Here is a 24,925-nt window from a genome sequence, read left to right on the forward strand (position 1 = left end):
TTAAATGAGTGTAGTTTAATACTAAATTTATTGAACGAGTTGAATAAATTCATATTATGCGAGCCTCTGGCGAGCATAATATTGTTTTATGCAACGAGTTCAATAATTTTAGTATTGATTCTACACGAATATAATATTCTATTTATCACATACATAAAATAAGAACAGTAAACTGTTCAAATGATTAATTTTCAATGACGCGCCCATAGTGTAACGCTAACATTAGCGCGCTTTAACGCTAAATGTTTCTATATAGCGCAAATGACGTCACGTCAAAGTGTTATTACACTAGTGTAATATCGTTTTTATTAAATGGCTTTATTACACTCCTGCGCCGCGGTTTATGTGATAAAAGTGTTTTAATAATTGCCTACATACAGAGGTGGGAATTCATGAAGTGTTACTACAATACATCAAATGACTAAAGAATGAATATTGTAATTTTATGCTGATTCTAACATAATTTGATGACTTTGTTTTCATAAATTTGATCTCATTATGGAATATATGTAGGTATGCCACTGTTATAACGAGTGAACGATAACAAAATAGTTTAACAAATTTTCAGTGTAAATGGGCCCAAACAAATATATAGTTCTCGAAAATAATATCATTGTTTTGTGCATTATTATGTCATTTTTCATCCATTTTATTGACTTCATTTTTTTGGACATTTTGTGAAAGATTTTCAGGTTGCGTGTGTCAGATCAAATAGGTCTAGTTCTATTTTTTCATAACAAAAAAATTGTCACAAAAATTATTTTTGTACATTTGGTATGCAAGTTAGATACACTGAAGTATTTCTTTTCAGTTCATTTCAGCTCACAGCCAGTTATGATATATTGAAGTGAATAGGTAATAAAACACGGACAAAGTAATGTCATGTTTGTAACAAATTTTCTGTGTATGTTGTGTTTTCAGTTATATCCCATAGAGTTGTAATGAATGAATACATGAATAATTTGTCTCGAGAAATTTCTTGAAGTTGTAAAAAGTTATGACAATTACTGGGTAAATTTCAGAGGAAAAAAGGGTTGTGAAAAGTTACAGAAAAAAACTGTGTACCAGTAATATTTTGAGATAACTAAGCATACCTATGTACATTATACAGTGTTGATCTTGACTGAAAGAGTATTTTGCCAATGATTTGAAGTATTTTCTGTTGTGTTTTTTTTGGTCATAGCTGACTGTGAGATGTTTTGGCAAATCATTTGTGTCTCAGGTACTTGATGTTGTACTTTTTGTATACTATGTTTCAGACATTGAAGATGAATATCATTTACTAAACTAAAATTATTGTCTTTTTGTCAGAGAATGTATGATATTTTCGTTTCATTCATACAATTTTTATAAAATATTGTTTTACAATGTTAAATTTAATAGTGTGTTATCATTAAATGGGTTGGATTTCTAACTTTATGTTTCACTTAAGAAATTATGCCATAAATCATTTATGAAATTGTGTTATTATAAATTTCCCATAAACAAACACAAAAAAAAAGAATGTTAGAAACTTTATTTATGTAGAATCACATGTATGTATAGAATTTGAAAGTTTTTATCATAAAATCTTTTATCTTCTTTCTAACACATCTATTTCTGCATTTCTTATCTTTGAAAAAAATGATGGACTTTGATCACAAGGCCAATATTTTAAAAAATAATAAGACTGGCAATAAATCTTTTAAATGACCTGCTTGAAGTAAAGCAAAAAGTTGTATAGAAATGAGTATTATTTATTAATCATTCACAGAAAACATTACAAAATTACAGTTTGTTATGAGAAAATGTTTATCAAAAAATTTATCGTGCTTTGAATGAAACAAAAAAGTAATTTGCTTACATCATTTTCTCACTTGTTTCCAGAAATTCTAGATTTGTTCCTATTTTAGTATCTTTGGCTTTGTTTAATAGTTGACTGTGTAACCAGGATTGTAAATATCTTATCAAACAAGCTTTTTTGAGCACTTCTTTATTTCATGATCTGTGTTGATTCAAATCACTTACAGTTAGCTTAAATACCTGAGAAATTATTAATTCATATTTTAAAATTGTATTTAGTCAAGAAATTATAGTACATGTCATGTTAAAAATGAGACGCGTCACAACATAACCAACATAATGGGTTTGCAACCAGCATGGATCCAGACCAGCCTGCGCGTCCGCGCAGTCTGATCAGGATCCATGCTGTTCGCTTACAAACCCTATAGCAAGTAGAGAAACTGATAGCCAAAAGCATGGATCCTGATCAGACTGTGCGGATGCGCAGGCTGGTCTGGATCCATGCTGGTTGCAAACGCACTATGTTGGTTTTGTCGTGACGCGGCTCAAATATTATCCATTAATTTTATTTTAGTTAAATGAATTGAATTCATTATTGAGCACCTTATTTTGCTTTAAACTTTTTGAGTGCTTCAGTTTTGATGAAAAAACCTGTAAAAAATATATTGTGTAATAAAAAGGACCTTTTAAGCTTAAGAGAGGTTTCCATGTACAGTATTTTTTGTTGTTTTCAAAACTGAGTGTGATATTTTCTGGTATGTAAACTCATACCTTAACTAGATTTTAGTACATTTTTTTCCAAGAAACAAGCTGTTGGCAATTATTTCAATGTACATTTTAGTAAAGACTATACAGATGGTCATATGTTACTGTGGTAACTATGAGAAATAATAATGAATTTGATGGCTGATGCACCAAAGTTTTAGTTTAGTTGTAAGATATATAGAACAAAGAAGATGTTATTATGTGCTATTATTTTTTGTATGTTGAAATTATTGCTAATGGTGCCCATAGCAAAAAAAATAAATCTTTAAGAATTTCATTGTTGAGTTTGTGTTACTTCTTTGTGCTGTAGTTTATTCAAATTGTATATCAGTATTTGTTCTCCCAGATACCAATTACCTATACAGTATGGAATGCTGTAAGTGTTGATCATATTGAAATTTAAAAATCAACAACAAAAAACTAAAATACTGTGTTAAGACTGCAGCAGATGTGCAGGCTACAGTGGCTCTACACTGATGGTATTGATAAGTTAACTAAAGATGCCCCCATTCCAACAAATGTGATATACATACATGTATAGATGGTATTGATAAGTTACTAAAGATGGCCCCCATTCCAACAAGTGTGATATACATACATGTATAGATGGTATTGATAAGTTAACTAAAGATGCCCCCATTCCAACAAGTGTGATATACATACATGTATAGATGGTATTGATAAGTTAACTAAAGATGCCCCCATTCCAACAAATGTGATATACATACATGTATAGATGGTATTGATAAGTTAACTAAAGATGCCCCCATTCCAACAAATGTGATATACATACATGTATAGATGGTATTGATAAGTTAACTAAAGATGCCCCCATTCCAACAAATGTGATATACATACATGTATCAGTGATGAAGTAGGAGCACTCTGAAGAATGTTAAGTTTTAAGATAGCCGTGATCCGGTTTCTCATTTTAACGGTCTTATCTTCTATACATAAAAAGACATGATCAGATATTGACCAGGCAACTACATTATGGCATGTAGTTGTATGCGTGGTTCATTAAACACAATCGCTTGGATCCAGTATTTTTACAGCACTATACAGTCTACATACAGGGCCAAAAAAAACTTCTTTGTAGAGGCCGAATATAGGCTACTTCCCCAACCAAACTAGCCTCTTTTCCTCCCCAGTGTGGTCCTTAAAATTCCCCAGTCTTGAAATTTCTCATAGAATTTAGAACAAAATCAAATGATGGTGTTTTTAGCTCGACAGGGTGAGCTTTTGTGATCGCTTTTCGTCCGTCGTCCGTCCGTAAACTTTTATTTTAAATGACATTAAACCACTAAGCCAATTTCATCCAAACTTCACAGGAATGTTCCTTTGGTGGTCACCTTTGAAAATTGTTCAAAGAATTTAATTCCATGCAGAACTCTGGTTGCCATGGCAACCAAAAGAAAAAACTTTAAATATCTTCTTCTAAAAAACCCAAAGAGCTAGAGCTTAGATATTTGGCGTGAAACATCTTCTAGTAAGTGTCTACCAAGTTTGTTCAAATAAAAGCCCTGGGGTCAAAATTGGCCCCGCCCCAGGGGGTCATTGATTTTTCCCTATATGTATATAGTAAAAACTTAAAAAATCTTCTTTTAGAGAACCCAAAGAGCTAGAGCTAAGATATTTAGCATGAAACATCTTCTAATGGGTGTCTACCAAGTTTGTTCAAATAAAAGCCCTGGGGTCAAAATTGGCCCCGCCCCAGGGGGTCATTGATTTTTCCTATATGCATATAGTAAAAACTTAAAAATCTTCTTTTAAAGAACCCAAAGAGCCAGAGCTAAGATATTTAGCATGAAACATGTTCTAATGGATGACTACCAAGTTTGTTCAAATAAGAGCCCTGGGGTCAAAATTGGCCCCGCCCCAGGGGGTCATTGATTTTCCCTATATGAATATAGTAAAAACTTAAAAATCTTCTTTAAAAGAACCCAAAGAGCTAGAGCTAAGATATTTAGCATGAAACATCTTCTAATGGATGCCTACCAAGTTTGTTCAAATAAGAGCCCTTGGATCAAAATTGGCCATGTCCCGAGGGACATTGATTTTCCTTATATGTGTAAAGCAAAAACTTAAAAATCTTCTTCGAAAAAACCTGAATAGCTAGAGTTTAGATATTTAGCATGAAACATCTTCTAGTAAGTGTCTACAAAGATTGTTCAAATAAAAGCCCTTGGGTCAAAACTGGCACTGCCCCAGGGGTGTCATTGTTTTTAAATATATGTGTAAAGAAAAAACTTAAAAAAATTTTCTTTTAAAAAACCCAACAAGCTAGACCTTAGATGTTTGGCATGAAATATCTTCTAATGGGTGTCTACCAAGTTTGTTCAAATAAAAGCCCTGGGGTTTAAACTGGCCCCGCTCCAGGGGGCCTGTATACAGGTGAGCGACTTCAGGGCCATCATGGCCCTCTTGTTTGAATTAAGGTCTTTTACTGCCTTATTAGTATTTCCCAGTGCTTTTTGCTTTTCTATTTTGAAGAACTTGTTAAAAGTTTGTGTTAAATAGGAGACCCCTTTTCCCAAAGTATGCCAAAATCACGCATATTTTCCCCCAAGAAAAAGGCTGAGGCCCCTTCCCTAAAAATGGTGTTTTGGCCCTGACATAGTATGTAGTACATACGGTTTTAAGCTAGTAATTATTACAATAATAAGATTTCCATAAACATCGAGAACAAATTGATGATACAATTTGATATTATCACATGTCAAAAACTAAGGAAATCATGTTTCAAGACCGGATCTTTTTTATCCTTATCTCATTTTGCAACATATTTTCCTTGACAAATATATGACAAAATATTTATACATGACCTCTTGAACCACAGACTAGGTCTCTAGGTAAAGTGGAATGAAAACTTAGTAGTCATCAAAGATTTCATTCAAGTCATCATGAAATATAGTTATAATGTTTCTGATGGTATAAGTTTAAACAATATTTTATTTATAATCATTACATTTACATGATAATTGACAAATAATAAATTGTACGGATTGAGTAGGAAGCTTGAAAAGCTTTTTTTAGAAACTCTCTCTCAGATGGTATTAAAATGAGTTCTGTAAATCCATTAAGTAAGAATCTAATCAATTTTCTACCCTACTAGGCATTATTTATTAGAAAGCCATGGCTATCATTTTGGTGAATTAAAACCATATACTTTCAAGTTTCATGCTTGACAAATATGGGTTTTTCCCCCCATGTAGTCCAGGGATAGAAACAAACATCTACTGTTATAGCTTCACTATGCACTACCTCCACAAGATGATCAATGTGTTGTGCTTATTATCGATACATTAACATTAATATTTTCGATATGATTACCACACAACAAAGCTAAAAATTTGTTGTACTCTCCAATTAGCAGAGAAAACCCCCAAAATATTCTTAATCCTGGAGTAACTCTGCTTTAACGATACATGATAAGCTTTAAATCTTGCAATGCAATGCCCATTAGTCACTGGTTCAGAGCTGGTCTGAAGATATCCTTTATCAAATATTTTTAAAAAAAAAAAAAAAAAACAAAAAAAAACGGAAAATAAAACAAAAGAAAAATGGCAGATTCAAGACTTTTTATTGCAATATATTGCACTACTATGACAAAAACACATTTATTATAAATAAATAACATTAATTCATCTCGTAAACACGATCAAAACTACATGATTTACTGACATACAAAACATTTCTCTTACATCAAATCACAAAACTGCTTATGTTTATATTTGTATATGAAAAATAATGGCTAAGACATGTAGCATGAAAGCAGAAAACAAAACAACCTTATAATCGATATATATTCAAACATAGATCAAATCCTGTGAAATCCTGTGAAATACCGTAAAATGTTAGTATGATTTATTTAATAGATTATTCCTGCTCTTTGAATACAGTCGTGTATGAAAAAAGAATTCTGACCACATACTATGTATGATAAAGACTTAGTGTAGAAGTGTCTCAATAGACTTTTTAAAAATGTAAGGCATTTTCAAAGACAAATTCATCAAATTAATGGGCATAAATAAGGTAGTGACCCTTTCTTGAATTTTATATATACATCATGTATATTAAAAAAACAAAAACAAAAATGTTCCAATATGTTACAGAACTAAATAAATGATGATATATTATTTATATTCATATTTTAGTCCATAATGCAACAAACATCTAAAATTTAAAAATCCTGCTCTTGAGTGAAATAGATACTTGTATAGTACCTTAAAAATTAGCAGCACAAAAACTTATAAATGGTTCTGACCTTTTTCATTTATTACTTCAGTTCCCTTTCACTAAAGTTGCAGATATAGTTGGTGGGGCGGGGGATGTCATTATTTAATACATATGAGCCGCGTCACAACAAAACTAACATAGTGTGTTTGCGACCAGCATGGATCCAGACCAGCCTGTGCATCCGCGCAGTCTGATCAGGATCCATGCTGTTCGCGTACAAACCCTATAACAAGTAGAGAAACTGATAGCGAACAGCATGGATCCTGATCAGACTGCGCGGATGCGCAGGCTGGTCTGGATCCATGCTGGTCGCAAACCCATTATGTTGGTTTTGTTGTGACGCGGCTCATATAACTTGCGAAAAGCTTAGTAAACAGATGATTTTAATGTGAAGAAAAATATTATTTCAAAACCTACATTAAAAAGGTTTTAAAAGCTTACATGAAGAGGGACTTTCATCTAATCTTCAGCATATAAGATATGTTATGATCCCCAAAAATGGGTACCAGGGGAGGTAATGCATATTATATGAAAGCATATATTAAGGCCATTACTATTAAGATGATATTCTAAGAAATTATCGCTATTTATTACAAATGGATGTATTTCAGATTTTAAAATATTTAAGTACCTGAAAAAACACTTATTTAATATGAAATAAAAAATATAGTATTTTAAAATTTGTGATGTTTACACAGTACACAAAACAGCTGAGGATATTGCTTTGGACTGACACAAAATACATTTATAAATTGAGCTGTGATTTTGAAAAAAAAAACCAACAACAACAACAAACATTTAAGCTACACTTTGATTAACACTGCTAAGCAATGTATACACATATTACCCATTCTTCCTGAAATTATTGAACATTCATAAATATATTTTTCAAAAAAAGGATATAAAAACACCCCTACAGACTTTGGCTAAGAACTGATACAATTTCAATCCAGATATAATAATGAAAACACTTTTTAAGACACTTTGAGTGTTACAAAACATGTAAAGAAACATACCAAATACACCTGTACAAGCAAAGTATGATCTATTTTGTAATAACATGATTGGGTAAATACTTCACAGATAATACTGAAAGCTTTTTAAGATACTGTCACAAAGAAAACCTTTTATGAAGTTCATTCACATTGGTTTTTAACCAATAGCCTGCTGGGACCATAAACAATTTGCCTTCAAAGTCTGACCAGGCTCTATAATCCTGGGTTACTATCTTTAAAGGTTTATTGTCATATTCCAAAAATAGACAATTCTATAATAAGTATCTGGGTTGACAGTGGGCAATTCTATAAATAGAATCTGAGCAAATTCATTAAAAAAATTCAGCAGGTTAAAGGTCATGTCACATAAGCAAGGTCATATATATTAGCATTACAACAAGAACTAGTTCTCAAATAATTTAAACACTTTCGGTATACTGGAAAACGGTCAGGCTTATATCGGTTAATAATTTTCTTTTCAAAATATATCGAAAAATACCTACAAAATAAATCATATCAAAGCAATGTAAAACAAAAAAATAATCCTAAGTTGAGTTAACCAACTGAACAATAATGTACCTGTTTTATATGAATAAACTGAGAAAAAAGATATAATAAACGCATATTAATTTTTTCAGAGTTTACACATAAAACTGTGAGTAAAATGCAATATCTATCTGTGTTGACTTAAGTAAGCCACAAAATGTTTTACACTTAAAATCTCTGTAGCTTTAACTTAATAGCACCAGCAAGTATTGACAACAAAAAAATAACATAATACTTAAGTCGTATTTTTTGGGTCTCCTGCACTTCTATACATAAAGTCTGAAACCTCTATTAAACAGGCAAAAATCTTACCCTGCCATTATAATAAATTACGAGGGTTGACCGCAAAACTTTTATGAAATAAAGAAGAACTAACAATAGTTTTGCGATTAGCTCTCGCATTATGTTTTCATGATCAACTTCTGGCTAAAGTTTTTTTTTTTTTGGCTTTCGATGATATAAGTTTATGGTTCAGACCCTAACATCTTAATGTATGCAAGTCCAGTATTATGAAAATATATCTAGCACCAGTAATCTTCCCTTAGTCAACAGTATCAGTTCTCTCCCTTCATTGGTTTTGTTATGAAGGTTACTTCCCTTTTCACTGACCACAAGCAAGCACCATGACAAGTATAATTTTATTGTGAATGTCAAAATTTTATAAATGTCCTATCCACGCCAATAATGACTATGATACTTCTAAGACATCTTGTAAAAAGACCTTTCCGACTGTATAAACATGTAAGCCTTCAATCATAGCACACCTAAATACCATTTAAGTCATTTTATCTACTCTTCATAATCAGATTTTCATTCTCAAGATCTGATGTTGAAAAGCAGACGTCATCAGTATTCCTTGATATCCCCTCGCAAAACACAACTTTGGAATACGTAGGACTTATTATGACCTTACTATCCACTTCATCTACTGCCTATAATAGCAATGTTTCTTGTAGCATGTTATCATGTTTCATCATGAAAGACACACAAGAGGGAAGTCAGGCATGTGGGTTCCAGAAATGGCAACAAGTAAAGGGAGATCACTCCTCTCCAGTCTGAAAATAGTAATATAAATCTAAAATGTAATTTTTTTCTTATTCCTTTACTCACAAAAAGATAAGTTTTCAGTGCACATTCAAAGATTGAACCAAATTAAAGATTATTAGTATGTACATGTTTAAGTAATATAGCTGATAAATAGAAAAGAAAATGTCAATTTACATCGCTTATACACATAATATGTAACTTTCTTTTGCACAATTTTAACGAAGTATTTTATCTTTTTACATCTTTGCTCACCTAATTGGGACAGGAAATAAAGTAAATTAGAAGAAGAAAAAATTTACATCTACAGCCAAATAAAGAACTCTTATATTATGTTCATTTGAAATATTTCTATACAATGTTGGCAAAAGTAGGCATTGTTTTGCCATTGGGAACCCAAAGAAACCAATCTAAAGGAAAAACAAAAACAACAACAACAACAACACTGTAAGCAGTAATTAACTGTAAGCAGTAATTTACTGTAAGCAGTAATTACATTCAGTTTAAGAAACAAATATTTCTCTGTTTTTTACATTTTCTTTAACCCTATACCACTGGTCATAAGTTGGAAATAAAATAATCTTGTCTATACTAAATACCAAGCATTTCATAGTGAATAAACATCAATATTTTGATGTTATGGTAAACATAGCAACAGTAGCCATAGTAACAGTAACCATAGTAACAGTAGAAACAATATCTTACCTATTCATGGCCAGTAAATCTCCTACTTTCTTATTCTTCTTTAAACACTCTGCCATCATTTTACTTTTAAAGTAAATTTCTTGAAAACAGTCCTCTAAATGCATGATACACTGAAATAATAGAAGTAACACATTTTAAAATTTAAAAAAAAACTCTGAAAAAAAAAGCAAAAAGAAGCTCAAAACATCTCAAAAAGGTGTACATGCAACATGTATGTATAAAATGTTTGGCAGGTTATGCTAGCTTAAGTTTGTAAAAATTCATTCAACTAAAAATAAAATTAATTTACAAAACAGCATAAAATCTTATATTTTTTTTTGTTCTTGATCAGATATTAGGAGAAAAATCACATTGGTTGTTATTATATCAATTGCAACATTCTAAAAAATTAAACCAATTGCAACAATAACAAATATTTATATATTCAAATATTTTAAAATTTGAAACATAAATCCTCAAAGTTTTTAAGAAGTTAAAACTTCTTTAAATTTCTATTAAAATTGAAGATTATAAAACTTCTTTAAATTTCTATCAAAATGGAAGATAACATGAATAAACTTACAAATTCGGGGCTCATCTTGAGTTTTGCCATACTAACAACAGATTCTATACAGTTTGTGATAAGTTGTGATGCTACACATGTGAGAGGTCCATTGCCGGCTTTGTCTATATGCTGACTGCTGTACACATTCACTGACCTATAAACATACAAAATACAGATAATAATCATAATATAGTGGTTATAACAGCAAATGTTACAAGCCAAAACTTAAAATAGAGTTTTTCAGCAATATTTGTATCTCAAGAAAACACTGAATAATCATGTTACTTCTTTTTTTTTTTTACAAAATATTACTGAATATAGAAGACCTTACTGATTATTAGGGTTGGCAAAAGTTGAATTACGTGCCTTTCTTTAAATAAAAGTTTAGACTGTCAAGGCTGACAGCTGAATTGCTAACACCTATAAATACCATGAGTTTCATAGGAATTATGTTGATCATTTCATATAAAGTATTCAACCATAATCCTGCTGGCATAAATCTACCCCCATGTGACCAATACAAACAAAGATCAGTTGGGATGAATGCACCATCCGATGATGGTCTACACTGTCTGTTCTTCAGTCAGTACACAATTTAAAGTTTTCCTCAAATATGATGAATGGTTGTGTCCATATTGAAAGATGGACAAGTCCATTTCAGATAATTAGTGGTGAATGGGTTTATGAAGGAATTCTACAGGTGTATTAACATACCAGTTATCAGTGTCTGCCACTATACAAACAGCTTCTCCTATAGGCTCATCCAACACAGAATACTGAAAATACAATATGACATTTCCTCTACATGACAATATATATATAACAAAATATGTAAAATATAGAATAAATCTTGACAGCTATGTTAAGAGAAACAATGAGAGTTGTGCCATTTTGAAATAAATGCGGTGTATTATGGTATTTTCTCAAAATATTCATGTATATATCCAGTATTGAAATAAAGAAGATAACTTCATAATCAATAACTAATATATCAGTTTCTTAGATTTAAAAATTAATAACCATTCATTCTACAGTGTCAAGACTACATAGCCTTACCCATTTAAAAGATATTTAAATTTCATTTAATTCTTGCCTTAAGATTTTATTCTAAATTATTAGTCTAAAATAAAACAATTACCTGAAGTGCCATCCTGATATCTTTGGCCATTTTCTCTTGAAAATTTTTATCAGACGTTCCATGAAGCACAAAGTCAGACATGTAATGGTCAGAATAATCAGCTAGAAGTGAACGACCAAAGTTCTTATCTACCTCCTTCTGACTACTGCAGTTTATTTCTGGACTCAGTCTGTAACATCAAATAACCATGGATGAATTTTTTTATATATCAAGAGCAAATTAATGGCTGATCATACAAAAAAATGACTTCTTCAAAAGTGAGCACTGGCCTACTGGTTATGGTGTCTTCCTCTCAACCCAGAAATCATGGGTTTCAAGTTTTACCATGGTCATGACCTTATTTCCTCACATAACACCAGTGCTGGTTGGTTACAGGAAGGGACTCAAGTATGGCATAAAGAAGTAACTAAGAAGCAAAAAATAAATACTTGGCTACTTAAAAAAATAAAGATAACAATACTAATAACATTCATTAATAACAGCTTTTATTTACAATTAAAATGATTACACTATCAACATATTTTACTTACACTGGTAATGGCAATTCCTGGCAATAAGCTCTTGGATCCATCAAATCAAAATCAAAACTGCTCATAGATGACATATGTCTTTTCTTTCCAAGCTCTGTAGGTGTTATAGGCCTGTGAAGTTATAAATGATTGATAGCAATAATCTCAAAGATAAAAATATGACATATATGTACAGGTAACATTTGTGAATTATCGTGACTTTTTTATGGATTAAACAATTTTTATATTCAATTAACACAAAACTTAGATTAAAGTAAAGAAACTGTTTCAATCTGAGCATGGTTCATAGATTTCCCATTCTTTGATGAAATATTTAATGATTATTCATTGTCTTTTAACCTATTAAATGATTAAGAATACCAACCTGCAGCGTCCAGTTAAGTTCTTGTTTGAAGATTCTGAAATCTGTCTTGACAACGAAAATCTTCTACGTTTATACGACTGATCTAGTGATCCGAGACGATTTCTCTGTGATCTATCACTGTCACCTTTGCCGTGACTAGAATCAGTTTTAACAGCTGTGAGATCTGGGAGAGATGGTGCTTTATTAGGATCATCCTCATTCCAATACTGACTTGTCTCCCCTGAAAGATTCCGTTGCTTGTTAGTCGGTAAAGCAACAACACGATCTTTTTCATCGATTTCATCGATTGTTTTTGCAACTATTCCCTCCTCATCAAAATATTCATTAAACATACTATCACTCCCTTTCTGTCTGAAAATTGACTTCATTTCATCATGTGACAAGACTTTATTCACGTACTGAGGTATTTTCATATCCTCCGCAACAACAGAATGTGGGGGAAGAGCATGGGTCACTTTAGTATCGACTGCCTTTCTACTATGACCAGCTTTCTCTACTTTGGCGTCTTCAATAATTTCTACCATTGACAGTCTACATTTTTCTGAATCAATTAAATTACTACCTGTTGTATTGGAATTCATGTTTTGTATACAATTCTGAGTATTTTGAGATTCTTCATTTGGTATTTTCAAACTTAGTCTTAAACTGTCTTTCTTTTTCTGCATTTTAAGTTTCTCACTAGAGTCTCTGTCCTCACAGTCAGACATTACACTGGAATCACTTTTATCACAGTAGCAGGTTAAAGGACTTACATAGAACACACTTTTACCGAACTTATTGCTTTCCTCGTAATCCTGAGAATAACTATTCCTCTCGCAAGCCGGGCAAGTTTTCCCATTTCCTGATATATCAGCACTACCCTGATTATTACTATTACAGTCTTTTTCTGTACCACTAGAGGATGATTTAACCTCGTAAGTGTTCAATAAAGAATCTAATCCCAATGATGGAAAAGATGGTAAATCACCTCCAGTCTTTTCTGAAAATGAAAATTTTGGACAGGAATTCACCGGGGTTGGACTAGACTCGAATATTTTATCACTCTCATTTGAGGGAGTTTGTGCACAATGAGCAAGATTTTTGTCACTATCACATGGGCTTTCTGCAGAAAAGTTCAATTTTTCAAGATAAGTTTCCAGGCAACCGTGTTCAGTAGATTCTAAAATGTCACTGCACCTGATGAAGTAACTAAGAATATACAGGATTTTTTTCACTATATCTGCCTTTTTCCCTACTATAACAGTTCTAGAAAGTTTCAGGGGGAATCCTATGGCTCCATATAAATCCCTATAAAAAAAAAGAAAAGATAGAAAAAAAATAACAAATGTTCAAATTCACAACACTAGCACTAGCAATAAATAAAAACAATAATTTACTTAACTTTAAAACTTTTTATCTATGCCTAAACAACATAATATTTCTAGATCTCAGTTCAAAATGCAAAAGATTTACAGTGGTTCAGCTCAGTTAGTAAAAACACTAATGATTAACAATCATAATCAAGAGTCGAACCAAATCAGATTGCCCCACTTCTTTACCATGTTAAAATTTATTTACAAATTCCCTCTCAACATACATGATTAGAAAATTACATACATTGTATCTATAAACACAATAGAATACATACCCAAGTTGAGCCCATAGAGGATTATATGGATGAGATTTGGCTAATGTGTCTACCCACTTGGCGGAATGTTTATCAAGGTATGTTGCTGATGGTGAACCTCCAGCTGGCATTACAGTAGGTACCCAGGCTAGATGATGTGAGAGCACTGCAGTTAGCAAGGTACTCATAAAACTGAAAAATTGTAAAGAAAAATTATTAAGTACATGTATCATCTTAGATACAGAAACTGTATAGTTAAAAGATATATGTAATGAAGTTTACAAAAAAAAGATATATTTAATGACAGATCAAACATCTTGTGACAAAAATTTATCTATTCTTTAATAAATTAGTTGTTTTTTTTCCAAACAGCCAAGGTTTAAAAAAACTCGTTTCACTTTCATTACAACAATCAAATATGTTTAATGGTTTGAAGACACCAAAACAAAGTTTAAGTCATGTCTGGCCACTTTTCCACATTTATTATCGAAGACAAACCTCAAGATAAACCTCCATGCATTAGTCCAGACATAAGCAGACATTACAAACATCTTCCGCAAAGTCATCTTCTGTGGTACATAATTATATAGTCCAATTCTGCACTAATGCTTTATGTGTTATAGTATAAGATGACTTTAGTCAGGAAAAGTGGACTAAACTCTTGGACCATCACTTTGTAACTCTATTAAGTCATACTTCCAACTAATTTTCAAAAAATCTATCTTTAAAAATTCTAATACACAATTTTCTAGTTTGGTAAAAATTATATAAACTTACAAGTTAGTGGATTTATTTTCATATTTGTTGACTAAGAATACAAATTCTTTAAGGAAATTATCACAAAGCATATATCGGTAGCTACTGTATGACATCATGTTTAACCAGACTGGTTCAAGTAAACGAGGTGCTGTGTACAAGTCAGCTATATCACTCTTGAAACATTGAAATGACTGAAATTATAAATAGAAAATATTTTTTTCCTTGAATTCAAATAAACACATTTAAGTTAAATTTCAACTTAAGCATAAAATTTCTAAAAATAGTTTATTTCTTAGCCAGCCAGGACAACTGGTGGATGTCGTAATCTGAAATAATCATTATATCTGTGTATATTATCCATATGGAGCGGATCACATTAAATTGAATGCCGACATGAGAAAACAACCATTTACATCACTTGCGTTTTTTAAATTGACATACTGAATTCTTAAAGAAATTCTATTCTATAGTTCTTAAAATTTACTTACTGTTACTTATTCATATTTATCTTAACCATTTCAAAGGTAATTCACTTTTCATTTTTAATGTTAATGACAATACTTTGAAATGTATTTACGTCTTTACAAATGCTGTTATGGGTCGTTTTCTCATTTTTTTACCAATACAAAAATTGATGACATAAATATCCTTAATTCTTTCTTCTTAATTTACGGACATATTGCTTTTTAACTCCACCATTTTCTTTCCTTTTAAGGGTTTAAATAATCTTTTCCAAAGTTTAAGATGAAATTGGGTTTAAATAATCTTTCCAAAGTTTAAGATGAGATTATGTTACCTCAATCATGGCTTGTAGGAACAGTGGAGTTTTACCACTGTAATAGGCCTTCTCTACATTCTGTCTTAACTCTTCTAAATGACTCTCAAATAACGCAATGTGAGAAAAGAAGAAGTTCTCAAACAATCTGAAATAACAAAGGAAGACAAAGGTTTTAGTGCAAAAACTTCCATATATCAATGTACAGAGTCCAACAGTTTCAGATATCAAACATACATCAGTGTAAAGTCCAATCATAGTAAAAACACTTTGACTTTTAAACTATAAGTTTGTTAGAAGTCTATGTCTAGTAAAGAAAGAAGGTTTTTACCCTCTGAATACAAGATTATCTTTTAAGAAATAATCTGACATAAGAGATCTCAAGGAAATATACAATAAACAGAATTGATAAAATCAGCGTGCTATCAAAATTCTCTTTATGCAGATCAATTCTTATGCAAATCGTTTCCTGATTTAAGTACATAATTCAAACAGTTGTTCTTGTTAGTAAATTAAAGGTTTAACATAAAATAAGAGTTGATTTAAGCTAGCCTATGGAGCTTTACTTTCCACAGAAACTATTTATGTGTCCAAATATACAAAGACAGTCCATAATCACCAAAACCTGCTAAATTTTTTCAATAGACTTGTTGTCCACCTTTCATTTTTGGATCCATTATCAATTTTGGATATAAAAAAGAAATTTGTCAGCCCACATTATAAAGCTTGGTCAGAATACACAGCTGAACAGGCTGACCTGGTTCTTCAATGGTAGCAAAGGCCATCACTTTTTGTAAGTGGGTAAAAGGGTAAAGATATGAAGAAAGTAACTGCAAATTCTACATACAAAACATGCAATGTGGTTGAAAACTTACCTATTAGCTTCTGAATTATTCTCATCTATTGTACCAAAGATAATTCCAAGTGCCATTTTACACTTTTTAGACCTATTAGGAGATATCAACTGCTGAAAGAAATCAAATTAATGTAAAAGTAAATAGTTTAAATTAGGAAAATTTATGTATGCAATTCATATTTCAATATTCTTAAGCAATTTATTGATGATTCAATTTCCTTATTTTCCACACCACTGACTTTAAATATTACCAATTTTCACTTTCTTTCAGCTATTAAATTTAAATTCAAGCCACCAATGTAACTTTCAAACTTAGACTTAAACTCCCCCACCACAAAGGAATAATATCATGAATAGATTTTGACTTTTTGCATGCTTTGTCTTAAGCAACCTTTGGAATTACTTTATACACATTTGACTGTACATATGTATACATAAGTTAATAAAATAAATACCTATTGACTTTTTAAAATTTATTTAACATATTTACCTCTCCTAGAATATCCTGCTGACTTTTTCTTCGACCGCAGCTTTCAAGAGAGAAATGTTGCCCACGGTGATACCTCCTTTCTCGCGTCAAACTATTGCAACCACTGCTACTGCTGCCTGGTGAGGGGTAGGTCGCGTGAAAACTTCCACTGGAGTTCACTGAAAAATGAAAGTAAGTCTTATTAAAGAAAAGCCAAATAATCTATATCAATCACTTACAAGTCAGCTTTCTGGAACCAACCAGTGCTGGTGTCATACGAGGAAACATGGTTGTGACCCAATTTGGGCTCGAACCTATGATCCCTGGATTGAGAGGCAGACACCTCAACCACTAGACTACTGCTCCAATTTAATTAATGAAGTAAATTTTTTTAAACAAGAATTGCTCCGTTTTATTATATAGAGTAAATCAATCCATTTTATAAACACCAACACAGTGTGACTAAGAAAAGGGATTGTTCAGGTCTCATGGTGAATGAGAACCTTAGATGCTAGAATGTTTGCTATTTCATGTATATCACTAAGAAGCAACAACTAGTTACTTTGAAAAAAAAATTCAGTTCATAATTTAACATCGAAAAACTGAACTTACATGATGCTAACCCACTATCCTCATCAATCAAGTCAACACTTCTCATCATCCAGCTGTACCGAGGTGATGGTGACGGCACATCTACAGGAACACTCTGTGCTGTAACAATAAATTAATCTTACATTTAAAATCGCAACAAATCAAATAATACACAAAATACCTCTGTCAAATAATTAATTTCTCAATAAAAATGCAAGATAACTTGCAAAGTAAAATAAAGAACTGGAATATAATCCTGGACAGCATTTGTTTGGGGTTTGAGACAGAAAAAGAGCATTCCCAACATATCCAAAAGTTTTATATAAATAAAAAGACTAGTCTGTATGTAAAACTTTGTTTTGTGAAATTTCAAATGCTGTACACTTACTTATAAATAAAGTCAGGGTTCTATCTAGCCTATTATTGCATGTTATGAGTTAAGTGTTTCACAAATATTTTTTTTTAATCTTAAATATATCTCTAAAATAAGATATTAAGAATATGAGAGAAATCACGTCATCTGGAAAATTATTATAACACTAGCTTACCAATGCCTAAACTGTTTTCTCTACTATCATGAGATATTGTTCTTGGTGCAGTAAGGTCAGGAGCACTTGAAAAGGTTAATGAATCTTCATCCCTGTTAAGAAAATAGTACATGTATAAAAGGTTATATTAGAATATAATGAGTAAAACAAGTGGGCTTTACCCAGTGATGAAAACATTATCTCATTATAATCAATGTAAAATGAGTTTAATATGTGGGCTTTTCCTTGTCATAAATAAAATCAGATTTGGGTATATTAGAATATAGCAAATTAAATATGAACAATTAACCTGCTAATGAAAAGTTCTATTCAAGGTATATTTGAAAATTTTGAGATACCCGCTAATTAAAATAATATTTATAATATATATAAAAATATAACATGTCAAATATAACTGAATAAACTACTGGCTATTAAAACAATATTCTTTATTATATAAATTTTATTAGGACATTATGAGTCAAAAGTGTGTGACTTCCATGTAGTGATAAAGTCGTCATTTTGAACTTGCTGATATGGCTACCATGTACAGTCAGCTACATAATCTCAAATATATTATCAAACTAAAATCATTAATCTAAAAATACTTTCCCAACTTTATTTCCTTTGATTTCAATTATTTGTACAAATCATCATCTTAGTGCAGTAACAGGTTTAATTTCTATTAAATGATGAATTAACCCTTTACTGCACTAAAGTGACAAAATGTGGTAAACCTTCTTTCTGACATATATTCAGAACATATAAAAGTATCAACAATCAGTACTAGTGCAAAACTTGTCTCCACTCATATGACAAACTCCCTTTAATGTAAACCTTTCTTAAAAATATTATGTCTAGAGTACATACCTATAATCATAAACACACTTCAAACTCTTATTTTTCCCTTACTGTTACAAAGTATTGCAAAGAACATACTATCTAATAATCATAAACTTATTATTTGATGATGATACTCTTCACAACGGACAATGCTTATGTTATTTTTGTATGTGTGTTTCTTTTGGGTCAGGAATAAACCAATGGGCAACAAGGTTCAAAGATAAAACACATAATGTTTTTATTTGTATATTATTTACTTACGCAACTGACAGCCTCTTTGGTTTCTCAGGAATAAAAACTTTTGTTAGAATAAGCTCTGGTGGAGACCTGAAAGTATCATTGATAACATCAGAATATAAAATACATTTCATTTAATCAAAAGCTGATGTGCATTTACATGTTTTTTTTTCGAGAATTACATTAATATATTAAACTCATATCACAAAAAAAATTGGCAAGATAAATAGAATTTTGGAACAGCAAAATAACTTTATAAAACCTTTCTTGTTTGTGAAAGACCTACGGAGTGTCATCAAGACCACATAAATTATCCGCCATACTATTCTGTATCACCAGTGCCTTGACTATATACAGTGTATGATTAGCGTCATTTATATTTTTTTAAAAAAATACAAAAGGTTAAAAACATATAATGGTTATCTGACTGCTAAAAATTAAAATTTATAAACATTATACACACCTGACAACATGAACTTTGAGGGAGGTCCCACGATAGGCCACGCCCTCAGCACCAAACATGACCTCTTCAAATTTTTTGGCATCTGCACCAGTTTTGGTGGGCTGAAAAATTAGAAAATAAAAAAAAATGCAAAAAGGTTGTTGATAAGCTTCAATAAATCAAAAACTTCAAACTAACAATAATTTGTACAAAACTATGAATACAATATTTGACCTCAGTTTTTTTTCTATGTTCTGTATTTAAAGAACCAGATGCAGTACAAATTGTAATATTTGATTGATAAGATTGTGTATAACATGGGGGTGGGGGGCTGTTATGGCCTTAAACCATTGACTGCATGACACCACACTGTCAATGTTCTAATTGCCATGAGTGCGATTGGTTTAACTGATATATTTTACAGGTAAACAACAAGAACTGATAGGTCATTGACATGTGAAATATGATGCTAGAAATGATATACTCCCCTTCTGATAGTACATTCAGATTAAAGAAAATTCATGTATAGATTAAAAACACAAGAATGACACTTCAATGATAACATTGTTTACAAAGGGAGATAATACTGACTTGATCACATGATTAAAAGGTGTTAATCTAAGTTTTATCTTCACATGATCATTATGTACAATACTAGTGATATCACAAGGTATCAAAATGTAGGACTACAGGTTGGTGAGAACATGACTGCATTATACAATGACTTACATGTACAAAATCAATTAAGGTATCCTATAATTAGGTCAGTCACAGTCCACATGACATAATCAATATTAAGGAACTTAGATCTACACATGCCACAAACAAATTTATATTAGAAGATAGGCTTGATTTCAAGCAGATGAAATAAATATAATCATATATGTGTAACTACCTCTCTCCCTCTCCATCTTTTACCTTTACCTAGGTGTTTTCTAAGTTCACAAACATGGTTATAATTCAGTAAAAATCCATGCTACAGTTATTGATCTAATAAAAGTTATACAAAGTAAAAAAAAAACTGAATAAAAAAGACAATAGCTATACAAGAATCTTTAAAAAAATACCTGATAATTATGAAATTTCTGATTTGTGACATTTTTTGGCACTTGTCCTTCTGCTACTGAATTGAGTTTCTGTCCTGGACGACATTTACCCCATCTACAACTCTATATCAATATAAAAATATCATTGTTAATTATTGGCTAAGGCTAAAAACAGCATTTGAAAATTTTCATGCATTATGCCATAACATTGATTAATAAATTGTGGAAGACTAGAAGTAATGTGTGACATAGAAATTCTAAAAACATGACAATGTACATGCTTATTACAATTTAATAAAATCTTAATTATCAAGATAGAGTGTATCTTAATATCACTGTGAAAAAGTATACATGAAAAAATATACATACATATCTAGTTGTTAAACAATAAGTTGTCAAAATATTTACTGTTTTACAATAATGGAAAAAACATGTTATCGATTTTCATTATTAATCTAGTTGAGCAGAAAAAATGTTTTAAATTTCAAATCACACATAAAACTAATGAAATGACAAACCTTTTCTTCTTCCTTAACACATTTGGAATCAAAGATGATTTCTCTACCCCTTCCATCACTATCACGAAACAACACTAAGCGTACTGACTTTTCATCAAACTGTGGCTTTTTCCAACTGGAAAAGAAAAAGAAAAATACATAACACATTCTATATACATGTATTCATTTCAGATAATACATAACATCTTTAAATAATATACTTATCTAAATATGTGTATGTTGAATATAAATTATATATTATAAGTTGTAAAACAGTAAAGATATTTATGTTAAATTTATATATTCATCCAATTCTCTCTAAAAAAAAATTCATGCTTTATCAAGTGACTGGTATTGTATATAATAATTTGGTTACCTTTTTACATGAGCATCAGAATGCAAAAATTTTCCTTTTAAAGAGGTATAATAATTCACTGGAAACACTATTCCGTTAATAACTGGCATTTTCATTTTCTTATAAAAAGATCAACAATTTCATTTCCTTCAGCATCTCAATGCAAATGTTATCATTCATATTGACAAGTCACCTATTGAATCAAGTCACATGGTTATCCTGCGCCCTTTCCAGTCATGCGTGACACAAATTGTAAACAAACTCAAATTGCGATATTTCATTTAAACTGACATCGCTAGCTCTAAATACGCTATGAATTTCAGATACGTGTATATTTCACAAATAAAGCAAGCATGTTCTTATTAAAAAATAAATAGGACAGAAAATGATAGTATGTGTACAATCGAAAGTACTAGAGAACTTACAATAACAGTGTTATCTACCAAACCGTGTGACACACTCGTGACGCTTAGAAATTTTTACCGCGGTTTGTAACACAACGTAGAAGAAAACAATTAATAGTAAATTTCAACGATAGTACTTACTCATTTTTCGGATCGCTATATGAAGGTTTACGGCTGTTTTGTCTCACGAATTTTCTTGGATTTAGTAGTTTTTGAAAAAATGCCATACTGTCTTAGTTCTTCGCCTCCATTTTCATCATCACATGACAGCTTATCATCCAAAACGCATTATGTCACAGGCCTTCTGATTGGCTATTAGACATTTTGGCTATTGGCCAACTTTCTATTTTTGGCTTTTTAGACATTTTAGCATTTCAGTACAGTAGCGTATACAATGAGATATAATGAGGTAGCGCAAAAAAAGACCGAAATCGAAAAGATGTTTCTGCATGAAATTTATAACAGTATTTAATTGTTTTATTAAACTTAAATTTGCTTTGAACATTTGTATAAATATTTTAAAGATACTACTACAATCTAGCTAGACCTATCGATTCTATATATGAAAGTGATATCTTTATCACACATGTGTTTTTATCTATAGTATATTAGAATATCACAATTTTACAATATTATGACATCCGGGACTACAGTTGCGATTTTTTTTCATTTCACTATATTGATTTAGATCTATATAATAAATGACTAAAAATGGATAAAATTAGGGTTCAGTTATTTCAAAGTGGTGGAGGGGGGGGGGGGCACAAAGCAGAGCAGGAATAACTATATATTAGGTTTTATGGTTAAGGTGTCATTATTTTCAGTGTCATAAAGCATTTTCTAGAAAATTGGTCACTTTGAACCCCTTCTACTTTGGGGGGGGTGGAAGGGGGGATACATGCAGCTTTGTCTTTGCCCGGCCGTCACGCTGTTCTGCTGTCCGTCCGTACATAATTATAGACTGAAAAATAACCCAACAACAGTAAAATGTGCGGAAAACCGGCGTCAATATTGTCGTTTCACTGCTTCCGAGGGATTACCATGCATTTTTCGTGAATTTTGATACTTCACAATTAAAAGCAGGTGTCAAGTACCTTAATTGTGGCAGCTGTAAGACGTTGCCCCGTACTTCATTTCAGTGCTGTTATATTTTCTGGTCCTCCGGCAATATTGATTCATGAAGATTTAATACCGCTTTACGCCTGAGATCTTAAGACGTTACACTTTTACAGTATCTCTCATGAATGGACTCAATCAAATCGAGTTTGAAATTTTCACATACAATTGTGGTTTCACTGCTTAATGAAAATTGATTGTAGCGATCAAATTTGGACACGCATAGATGTCTATAGATTTCATTTGTAAATAATGGCAGTTATATGGCACAAAAACACAATTCTTTTACACCCCCTTATCACATGGGATACACTTAACAGGGGTGAAAAAGAATTGTGTTTTTAGGACATATCTAGTTATATGGCACAAATGTAACCATGTATCCCATTCTTAACAGGGGTGAAAAAGAATTGTGTTTTTAGGACATATCTAGGAAACCGGCGTCAATATTGTCGTTTCACTGCTTCCGAGGGATTACCATGCATTTTTCGTGAATTTTGATACTTCACAATTAAAAGCAGGTGTCAAGTACCTTGTGGCAGCTGTAAGACGTTGCCCCGTACTTCTTTTCAGTGCTGTTATATTTTTCTGGTCCTCCGGCAATATTGATTCATGAAGATTTAATACCGCTTTACGCCAGTTTATGGGAAGACGTTACGCTTTTACAGTATCTCTCATGAATGGACTCAATCAAATCGAGTTTGAAATTTTCACATACAATTGTGGTTTCACTGCTTAATGAAAATTGATTGTAGCGATCAAATTTGGACACGCATTCACTTAACAAATCTTATAAGTGTGCACCATTTATGTCCTTATAACTTTTTCGTTTATCAATATATTTCTACAAAATTTTGCGTACTGACTATTGGCTGCATTTCCACACTTTTCCCGTGTTCAGGCATGTCAATTTTAATTATGAGGTGCGTTCAACCATGAACGGACGGAATTCACAAAATGCACGAAAAATTGTCAGAATGGGTAAAATAAAATTGCACATGATATTCTCGGATACGATAGAGATCGACACATCAGAAAAACACCACATGGGTAGATTATCTATACAACAGCATGACATCGGCCGAGGATTGGTCAACGCTGGAGTACACCAAACAGAGGTTGGTTAATTTAATTCCTTTGCATTGTAAAAGCCGAATATCATTTAAATTCAGTTTCTACCTAAGACAAACATAAATGCATATTTTTTATTTACTTATTACATGTATGTATCATTTGAAGGTTGCGCCTCGCATGGTTGTACACCGAAATATTTTCAAAAGGCTAATCATTAAGTACAGAGCAACTGGCATCATTGGTAACCTTCCTCACCGACACCAAAATTATCTACAACGTTTTGTAAGACACTGCCAGGCTGTAATACACAGTCAGGATGGGCACACACGGTATTAGGACATCATTTTGCAACATCGACTTTTGACATGCATTCACATATTTTAGAAATACATCTTAAATTTGTATCCTGAATGGAATTAAAATGGATAAAAATGATACTGTGTCTCTTTTCTGTATTTTTTCAAAATTTCAGCATGATCGGGCAAATATTGATACACCTATGAAACCATTTATACATGCACACTTATAAGATTTGTTAAGTGTAGATGTCTATAGATTTCATTGAATTTTGTAAATAATGGCAGTTAATAAGACGAAATAAATAACATATACATGTAATACGTACTGATTATGTGCACAGTACCTTGAACAATATAGTAAATTATATGTTCTAAAC

General features: G+C 31.5%; 1 protein-coding gene across 3 annotated transcripts; it reads right to left on the reverse strand.

Moving 5' to 3' along the window:
* Window positions 1-6,113: 6,113 nt before the first annotated feature.
* On the reverse strand, window positions 6,114-22,356 carry LOC132746983 (folliculin-interacting protein 2-like). 3 transcript variants are annotated; one of them, XM_060736281.1, is made up of 19 exons: window positions 22,201-22,356; window positions 21,322-21,436; window positions 20,825-20,926; window positions 19,779-19,879; window positions 19,340-19,405; window positions 18,257-18,348; window positions 17,730-17,828; window positions 17,139-17,296; window positions 16,668-16,759; window positions 15,814-15,940; window positions 15,036-15,208; window positions 14,280-14,450; window positions 12,653-13,939; window positions 12,289-12,399; window positions 11,759-11,927; window positions 11,335-11,396; window positions 10,639-10,774; window positions 10,077-10,186; window positions 6,114-9,382 (listed from the first exon to the last, which is right to left on the reverse strand). In XM_060736281.1, exons 1-19 carry the CDS (start codon window positions 22,284-22,286, stop codon window positions 9,301-9,303), a joined length of 3,339 nt encoding a protein of 1,112 aa, XP_060592264.1. In that variant the 5' UTR covers window positions 22,287-22,356; the 3' UTR covers window positions 6,114-9,300. The 3 variants fall into 3 exon arrangements, with proteins under 3 accessions (XP_060592264.1, XP_060592263.1, XP_060592262.1); XM_060736280.1 differs by lacking the exon at window positions 22,201-22,356 and adding an exon at window positions 21,677-21,989 and having other exon boundaries at window positions 16,668-16,756; XM_060736279.1 differs by lacking the exon at window positions 22,201-22,356 and adding an exon at window positions 21,677-21,987.
* Window positions 22,357-24,925: the final 2,569 nt, after the last annotated feature.

This window comes from Ruditapes philippinarum, unplaced genomic scaffold (assembly GCF_026571515.1).
Source record: "Ruditapes philippinarum isolate M1 unplaced genomic scaffold, ASM2657151v2 ctg85_1_1_1_1, whole genome shotgun sequence".
Taxonomy (NCBI): domain Eukaryota; kingdom Metazoa; phylum Mollusca; class Bivalvia; order Venerida; family Veneridae; genus Ruditapes; species Ruditapes philippinarum.

Bases quoted from the DNA above. Each gene is read 5' to 3' on its own strand.
- LOC132746983 (XM_060736279.1), bottom strand. From the start codon at position 21,771: ATGAAAATGCCAGTTATTAACGGAATAGTGTTTCCAGTGAATTATTAT. The intron at 18,349-19,339 runs GTAAGTAAATAA...TTTTCTTAACAG, and splicing joins CCAAAGAGGCTGTCAGTTGC to GGATGAAGATTCATTAACCT. The intron at 10,775-11,334 runs GTATGTTAATAC...GTATGTTTATAG, and splicing joins GTGGCAGACACTGATAACTG to GTCAGTGAATGTGTACAGCA.